The sequence below is a fragment of the Ursus arctos genome, unplaced genomic scaffold (assembly GCF_023065955.2).
Source record: "Ursus arctos isolate Adak ecotype North America unplaced genomic scaffold, UrsArc2.0 scaffold_23, whole genome shotgun sequence".
Lineage (NCBI taxonomy): Eukaryota > Metazoa > Chordata > Mammalia > Carnivora > Ursidae > Ursus > Ursus arctos.
In genome coordinates this window covers 33,680,982-33,690,809 of record NW_026622908.1, presented here as the reverse complement: position 1 = coordinate 33,690,809, position 9,828 = coordinate 33,680,982, and the positions used below count along the sequence as shown (strand labels likewise).

The 9,828-nt window shown below is 36.1% G+C and overlaps 1 protein-coding gene across 1 annotated transcript; it reads left to right on the top strand.

The window, feature by feature from the left end:
• The first annotated feature begins 234 nt into the window (after nt 1–234).
• On the top strand, nt 235–1,167 carry LOC113246383 (olfactory receptor 4C11-like). The gene has a single exon (XM_026486981.4). It carries the CDS (start codon nt 235–237, stop codon nt 1,165–1,167), a length of 933 nt encoding a protein of 310 aa, XP_026342766.1.
• Nucleotides 1,168–9,828: the final 8,661 nt, after the last annotated feature.

Sequence of the window (9,828 nt, the reverse complement as noted above, 5' to 3'; positions counted from 1 at the left end):
ATATATTTCATTGTTTCCATAAACAATCAGGTGAATAAATTGTGAATAAATATTATGATTTCCACTTTATTCAGAGGAAAACAACATAGAAAGTAAGAGATTACACACTGTAAGCAGCACATCCATGATCAAGCATATGGATTTGATCTCCAAATGGAGTAATCATTTCATAATATTTCTTTCATTGCAGATTAATTATTTCTAACCAATGCTTTCTCCACTTTGCCTGAAATAATGCAGCAAAATCACAGCGTAACTGAATTCATACTGTTAGGATTGACCGAAGATCCTATGAAAAAGAAAATTGTATTTGTAACCATCTTCATTTTTTATGTGGGAACCATGGTAGGAAATTTGCTTATTCTTGTGACCATCAAGTCTAGCCGGACACTTGGGAGCCCCATGTACTTTTTCCTATTTTATTTGTCCCTTGCTGATTCCTGCTTTTCAACCTCCATAGCCCCCAGACTAATTGTGGATTCACTCTCTGCAAAAAGAATCATATCTTACAATGACTGCATGACTCAAGTCTTTGCACTACATTTCTTTGGTGGCATGGAGATCTTTGTGCTCATCCTCATGGCCATTGATCGCTATGTGGCCATCTGTAAGCCATTACGGTACCCAACCATCATGAGCCAGCAGGTCTGCACCATCTTGATTGCTATTGCATGGATAGGGGCTTTTATCCATTCTATAACCCAGATTATCCAGGCTTTGAGATTGCCTTTCTGTGGACCCAATTTGATTGATCACTACTGCTGTGATTTGCAGCCCTTGATGGAACTTGCTTGCATGGACACATATGTGATCAACCTATTGATGGTGTCTAACAGCGGGGCCATTACAACAAGTGGTTTTGTGATTCTGATGATCTCATACATTGTCATCTTGCATTCCCTGCGAAACCACAGTGCAGAAGGGAGGAAAAAAGCTCTCTCTACTTGCACTTCTCACATCATCGTAGTAATCTTATTCTTTGGTCCATGTATATTCATATATACACGCCCCCCAACCACTTTCCCCATGGACAAGATGGTGACTGTATTTTATACTATTGGGACCCCTTTTCTTAACCCATTCATCTACACGCTGAGGAATGCAGAAGTGAAAAATGCCATGAGAATGATATGGCATATCAAAATTACCTCTGAAAGCAAAAGATGAATTGAAGGCTTTGGTTGATTACTTATTCTGAGCAGATATCAAATTTGATAGTGTATATCCTGACTTGCCCAACACACTCAAATATAGTACACCTAATTTCCTTACTCTTTTCTGTACTCTGCCTTCAAACTAGTAGCTTCCCTCATAATGCCAGCCTGGTTCTTTCCTTTCCTGAGAACTCAATTCTGACATGGCTGATTATGAAATACTCCTCACATCTCAGTCTGTACTCTGGTTTAATAAGGAGAAAGATATTTATACAATCACAACTGTTCAAACAGTAAGCATCCATAAATAATAGCCTGTTCTTTATGACTTTTAATTATCTCTATAGCATATTTCAAATAAGGTATCCTGTTTTCTTGTGAACACATTCAGAGCAAAGGAACTAACTTTGTGTGTTAAAATTTTTTTCACTATATCATTAGTTTATCTTTAAAAGTTTCCATTCTAGTGAACCAAAGGCCAAAATGTTATATATATAAATATATGCAATTATTTCTTAAGTAATTTTTTCTTGTTGTTTCCTTTGACTATTAAGATAACTGAGGCATTATGTATGGGATTTTTAAACATATTATTACAGAGGCCTGGAGATATTCAGCTAATTTATATGATTGGTAAATAGGAGCTACAACAAGGCACTTCTAAAAATCTAAGAAGGAAAGAGGTAAAATTATGTATGTTGTCAAGACTAAATAAGAATTTGCAATACACCATAGACACAACATATTTTATGAGATTGAAGTACAGAAAGGTAGAATTTATTTTAAAAGAAAAAAGTGTTTATTATTTCCCTTAAATTTGGGTTGTATCAATGGAATAAGAGAAAGTATGAGAGGCATTCAGAGCAACTCACTATACTTGTCTCTAGTTAATGGAATTAGAGACCCTACTTTTGCAGCAGGAAGCCACTTTCTTGCTCTGTGTTTTCCTAGTAAAGGTTTAGTGTGTATTGTCATGTTAGAATTGCCAATAGAATTTTGATGGGAACGTATTGCATGGTGCACTGGGTATTATACGCAACTAATGAATCATCGAACTTTACATCAAAAACCAGGGATGTACTATATGGTGACTAACATAATATAATAAAAAATATTTAAAAAAAAGAATTTTGATGGTCATAGTGAGCAGAGCAGATTAGCAGCTGTGCTTTGAATTGTGTTGTATCATGAACTATTAAAACTCATTGATTTCAGAGAGTACAAAAATACAAACTCGAGGAGATATATGCAACCCAAAGTTTATAACAGCATTATCTACAGTAGCCAAATTAGGGAAACAGCCCAAGTGTCCATCGGATGATGAATTGGATAAAGATATGTATAGCATATATATATGTCAATATATAACAGAATATTGTTCATCAACAAGAATGAGAAATGAGATCTTACCATTTGCAATGACAAGGATGGAGCCAGAGAGTATTATGCTAAGTGAAACAAGTCAGCTAGAGAAAGACAAATACCATATAATTTCACTCATGTGAATGTAAAAACGAAGTGGGGGAAGCAGAAGGGGAGATGAACCATGAGAAACTATGGACACTGGGAAACAAACTGAGGTTTTTAGAGAGGAGGGGAGAGGGGGGATGGGCTAGCCTAGTGATGGGTATTAAGGAGGCATGTATTGCATGGAACACTGGGTGTTATACACAAACAATGAATCATGGAACATTACATCAAAAACTAATGATGTACTGTATGGTGACTAACATAACATTAAAAAAAAAACACAAAAAAACAACTTCACAGCCAAGGGGGGAAAAAAGAAAGTAAATTAAAAAACAAAAACAAAACAAATGAGTGTAGGGAAAAACAGAGAAGGGGCGCAAATCAAGAAACAGATTCTTAACTATAGAACAACCTGATGGTTACCAGAGGGCAGGTGGGTAGGACAACGGGTTAAATACATGATGGGGATATAGGAGTACACGTGTTGGGATGAGCCCTGGGTGTGGTATGTGTTGAATGACTCAATTGTACAGCGGGAATTTCTATGACAATGTATGTTAACTAACAGGAATTTATATAAAAAAACAAACAAATAAATAAATAAAATCATTGATATCAGTGTATTCAAGTATACCACATCCTTAGTAACTGTGACAAGATTCCATTTCATTTTTAATGCTGTTTTCCATTATTTACCTGGAAAACCTTTTCAATATCAATAGTTTCCTCCAGTTAAGTATTATTTTAAAATAAATACATTAAAATATCATGTTTTCAGTGTTCTCACTACTTTTTGCTTTTGGGGACATTGTGAAGCTTAGTGACTGCACCAGTGTCCCAAAGTTGGCATGTTGATGTACAAAAATTATATACATATATTTCAGTTGTACAACTTGATTTTTTGATATAAATATACTGTGAAAAGATCACCACAATCTAACACATCTATATTTTCTATATAGTTATCATTGTGTGTGTGTGTGTGTGTGTGTGTAAGAAGTTTTAATTTAGATCTGTTCTTTTTCCAATTTTAAGTATAGGTTATGATATTGTTAAGTATAGTGACCCTGCTATATATTAGATCTCTAGAACTTAATCATTCTACGTAACTGAAACCATACACTCTTGGGCCAACAGCTCTCCCTTTCCTCTAGTTCCTGAGCCCTGGTAATCACCATTCTGCTTCTGTGAATTGAACTATATCATTTCCACATGTAAGTGAGATCATGCAATATTTCTCTATGTCCTGCTTGTTTCACTTAACATCAAGTCCTCCAGCTCTATTCATGTTCTTACAAATGGCAGAATCTTCCTCTTTTTAAAATCTGAATAATATATACCTCACATTTTCTCTATTAATTCATCAGTTAGGGATGAGGTTGTATCCACTCCTTGGCTACAATAAATATGAAGCTGGGAATTCAGACAGCACTACACAATCATGATTTCAGATCCTTTGGATTCATACCCAACAGTAAGATTGATGGATGGTAATAATATTCTAAATTTTTTGAGGAACCTCTATATTCTTCACCATAATGACTGTGCCAATTTACATACTCATCAACAGTATACATGGGATCCCTTTTTTCCACATCCTCACCAACATTTCTTATCTCTTGTCTTCTCAATAATGGTCATTCTAACGGAGGTGAATTGATATCTCATTATGATTTTCATTTTCATTTCCTGCATGATGAGTGATGTTGAGCACCTTTTGATGTACCTATTGGCCATTTGTATGTCTTTGGAAATGTCCATTCCATCCCTCTGCCTATCTGTTAATCAGAAGAGATGAAGGAAATCTCCACAGCTTCTGTTCAATTTTCCTCTGAACCTTAAATTGCTCAAGAAATAGAATCTATTATTTAAAAAGATGTTACGAAGAAGAGAAAATTGAATAATAGACAAAAAATCTACTCCATTAGAACAAAAGTATATAGAGCAGTATACACACACACACACACACACACACACACACACACACATATATATATACATATATATATATATATATAACAAAGTGGACAAAAATAGTAAACTATAATAAGATGAACTTATTCCCCAAAATTTAACCATTATATTAAAGGCAAATACACTCACTTCAAAGGCACAAGTTGGCAGGAGAGACAGAATAATCTTCAGCTAAGAAAAGTAATGGATGAATGATACACACATCAGTATGATAAATCCCAGAAAAAAGAGACCATGCACTATGAGTAAATACTGTGATTCAATTTACTTGAAGTTAAAGAATAGACAACAGTAAAACACAGTGATACAAATCAGGACAATAGTTGCATCGGAGGGAATTAACTGAAAAGGGGCATGACAAATCTTTCTGGGTTAATGAAAGTATTCTAGATCTTGAATTTGTTAATGGCTGTGTGAGTATATATATTTATCAAAACTCATCAAATCATACACTTAAAAGGTTGAATTTGATTATATGTAAAATTTATCTTAGAAAAAGAATTGTATTGCCAAAACACACCTTACTGATAATATCTAAGCCCCCCTCCAAAAAAATCCCTTTTAATTCTAGTGATCATTTCCATAGAAAAAAAGCACAACAGTGACTGCCATTAAGAATTTCAATCCCATGAGTGGGAGATATACAAATATATTATTGGAAGTGAGTACATCATAGTGACTTTGAATAGCTGTCTTAGACTTCACCAAAATGAAAAACTTTTGTACTGAAAATTACATCATCCCAAAGTGAAAAGCCAACCCACAGACTGGGAGAAAATACTTGCAAATCATGTATCTGCTAAAAAACTTGTTCTCAGTCTCCATAAAGGAGTCCTACAACTTAATAATAAAAAGGCAATAATCCAACTAAAATTTGACAAAATATCTGAATAAAGATATTTCCACAAAAATAGACAAATGGCCAAAAGAACATGAAAAGATATTTAACACGCTTAGGTAATAGGAAATGCAAACCTCAGCCATAATGAGATACTGTTTTCCACACACTAGGATGTCAAGAATCAAAAAAGACAGGCAATAACAAGTTTTAGTGAGGTGGTGGAGAAATGGAGTTCTCGTAAATTGCTGGTGGTAACGTAATAGCATACAACCACTTTGGAAAACAATGTGGCAGCTCCTCAAAAGATTAATCATATAATAACAATGACCTAGCAATTCTAATCTTAGGCATCTACCCAAGGGAAATTAAATATATATTCACACAAACTTGTATGCCACTGTTATTAGCAGCATTATTCATAATAGCTGAAATGGTGAAACAATCTACATGTCAATCAACTGATGAATGAGTAACTTATATATTCATAAAATGGAATTTTATTCATCAACAAAAAGGAAAGAAATACTGATACTTGCCATAACATGGATGAAACTTATGCTAAGAACGTTATGCTAAATGAAAGAAACAGGTTAAAAAAGAAAACATACTACATAATTCCTTTTATATGAACTGTCTGAGAAAACTAATCTATAGTGAAAGAAAGTAGGTTTGGCTGGTTAGCTCAGTCTTTTCAGCCTCTGACTCTTGATTTCAGCTCAGGTCATGATCTCAAGGTCATGGGATCAAGACTCATTGGGCTCTGCAGTCAGCTTGGAGTCTTCTTAAGAGTCTCTCTTTCTCCTCCTGCCCCTCCCCACTGCTCCCAAACGAAAGCTTTCTCACTCAAAAAAAAAAAAAAAAAAAAAAGTTAGTATTTGACTAGGACTACTGGTGATGGTGATGGATAGAAATAAGAAGTGACCTAAGTGACCTGAGTGGTTATGAAGTTTCTTTTTAGAGTGACAATGATGTAAAATTAGATATTACTGATTTTTTCCCAGCCTATATACTAAAAAACATTAAATTATATACTTTATTTTTATTATTTTATATTATTATGTTTATTAGCCAGCATATAGTACATCATTAGTTTTTGATGTAGTGTTCAACAATTCATTAGTTGCATATAACACCCAGTGCTCATCACCACACATGCCCTCCTTAATACCCATCACTCAGCTACCCCCAACCCTCCACACACCTCAGTTCTGCAACCCTCGGTTTGGTACCCAGTCCAGAGTCTCTCATGGTTGGTTTTCTCTCTCATTTCTTCCCCTTCAGTTTTCCCTCCCTTCCCCTGTGGTCCTCCGTACTATTCCTTATGTTCCACATATGAGTGAAACCATATGATAATTGTCTTTCTCTGCTTGACTTATTTCACTTAGCATAATCCCCTCTAGCCCCATTCATGTTGATTCAAATGGTGGGTATTCATTGTTTCTGATGGCTGAGTAATATTCCATTGTATATATGGACCACATCTTTATCCATTCATCTGTTGAAGGGCATCTTGGTTCCTTCCACAGTTTGGCTATTGTGGGTATTGCTGCTATAAACATTGGAGTGCATGTGCCCCTTCTTTTCACTACATCTGTATCTTTGAGGTAAATACCTAGTAGTGCAATTGCTGGGTCATAGGGTAACTCTATTTTTAACGTCTTGAGGAACCTCCATATTGTTTCCCAGAGTGGCTGCACCAGCTTGAATTCCCACCAACAGTGTATGAGAGTTCTCCTTTCTCCACATCCTTGCCAATACTTTTTGCTTCCTGTCTTGTTAATTTTAGCCATTCTAACTGGCGTAAGGTGATATCTCATTGTGGTTTTGATTTGTATTTCCCTGGTAGTAAGCGAAGTGGAACATTTTTTCATTTGTCTCTTAGACATTTGTATGTCTTCTCTGGAGAAATGTCTCTTCATGTCTTCTGCCCATTTCTTGACTGGATTATTTATTTTTTGGGTGTTTAGTTTGAGAAGTTCCTTATAGATCTTGAATACCAGCTCTTTATCTATAATGTCATTTACAAATATCTTCTCTCATTCTGTGGGTTGCCTCTTAGTTTTGTTGACTGTTTCCTTTGGTTTGCAGAAGCTTTTTATCTTGATGAAGTCCCAGAAGTTCATTTTCTCTTTTGTTTCCCTTGCCTTTCCCAGAAGTTCATTTTTGCTTTTCTTTCCCTTGCCTTTGGAGATGTGTCTTGAAAGAAATTTTTATGGCCAATGTTGAAGAGGTTACTGCCTATGTTCTCCTCATCCCATTATCCTTCTGTGGCCCTAACGTCATGGATCACTTTATGTGTGATCTTAATTCTTTGCTCAATCTTGCCTTCACTGACACCCATACTCTAGGGCTCTTCATTGTTGCCAACAGTGGTTTCATCTGTCTGTTAAACTTCCTCCTCTTTATGGTCTCCTATGTGGTCATTCTGCATTCCCTAAGGAACACAGCTTGGAGGCAAAGCACAAAGCCCTCTCCACCTGTGTCTCCCATATCAAGTGGTCTCCCTATGCTTTGTGTCCTGTATATTTGTGTATATGAAGGCCGCAGTTACTTTATCTATTGACAAAGCAGTTGCATTTTTCTCTACTATCATAACACCCGTGTTAAATCCTTTAATCTATACTTTGAGAAATGACCAGATGAAAAATGCCATTGGGAAATTGTATAGTAAGAAAACTTAGGTGACAAATAAATATGCCTGGACCTCCATATTGATTCAACTCAAGCAAAGGTCAAAATGATATTTTGGATGATCTTGAGAAAGAACACCTATGAAATAAAGGAAAAAATGTGACTGTTAGGAGTCATAGATTTTGAATTGAAAAGAACAGAAATGAATGCAAGAAAAGGAAAAATAAAAAAATAAAAGTAAAAATTTAATTGAATAAAGTCAATAAAATGTAGAGAAAAAAATAGTGGGTTGTAGGGAATTTTTTTCCTATATTTACCCCATCCAGACTCTGAGAATTCCAGCTAGATATCTTTGAAAAACCACAATTTGTCTTTACTCCTGCTTAAATTGTGGAATGAAACAGAAATTGAAACTGAGATTCTCAATGAAGGAGCAAATTGTTTATCTAGATACTCTCCCTACTCTCAGCAAGATTTCAACATATTAATGTGAGGTCTTCATATTCTTTTTCTTTGTTAGTTTACTTTTTGGTAGCATTTCACTATGAAAAGGTATTCTTAAAAAATATGTAGCTTTATCTACACACAAAACACTTCAGGAAAAATATATTCCATTTATTCTATCCAAACCTCACTCATTAATCAATAGAAATTTCTTGAGTCCAAAGAATATATCAGACACATTGATGGCTGCTGGGGCTTCAAAGGTGAATAGAGAAGAACCTGGGTCTTGCCTTCACAGAGCTTCAGATCCACTGAGAGACACCCAGAGGGGAGGAGGAACTGACAGCACCGTGTTATAAATGGTAAGGTAGTGGCAGCACAGGGTTCTATGAAAGCATGTTTGAGGGATACAGACCAATGAACCAGGGGTCAGGAAAGTTTCCAAGATGAAAGGACATACAAAATGGAACCTGAAACTTGAAATGGAGTAAGCAGAGTGAATACGTTCACATCAGTTGAAGTAGGAGCATTCTTACCAGACAGAATACATAACAAAGGCCAGGGGGTGAAAATCAGTATGCAGGAAACCTCATGAATTCAGTGTGGCTATGGCTGTTAATTCATCTATTCAATCAACAATTATTTATTGAACTCTGACCATGTGCCAGGCAATGTGCTAGACAATGAGCTTAAAAAGGGTAAATAATAAGATATGAACCTGGAGAGACAGGGACAGAGAAGAGGAAGAAGAGCTTCATAATCATGTTAAAGCTTACGGCTAAACACCATGGGGCAAACATTGGAAGACCTTTGAACCAATGAGGGATCTGGTTTGATTTGAGTTTGACATGGTAACTATATGGGTATCACTGTGGGGAATGTAATAAAGGGAACAAGAGTAGCAGCAGGATGTTACCGAAATGACTTGGGTGTGAAAGAATGGAGCCTGAAATCTGGTGGTGCCAATGAGGATGCAGAATGTGGTAGGCACTGCTATATCCAGCTCAACTACCCTTCAACCCTCCAATTCCCCGGCTGCTATTAGTATTACCTATTAACAGCTCAGAGTTTTATGCCCCATCGTCTCAGTACATTTGCCCCAGAACAAAATTAAAGGGTATGTTCACTACTCCAGGAGCAAGTAGGAACCAATGAAGGACAGGGTGACCCTTTGACTCAAGATGGAACCAGTCCTGTATTACAATATATAGCCCAGAGTTCCTGTGGCTCCAGGCTGATGCTAAGACCCAGTGGGGACCATAACCTTCTTCCTATACTGTAGTCAGCATCCTTCAACCTTTGTCCTTACAAATC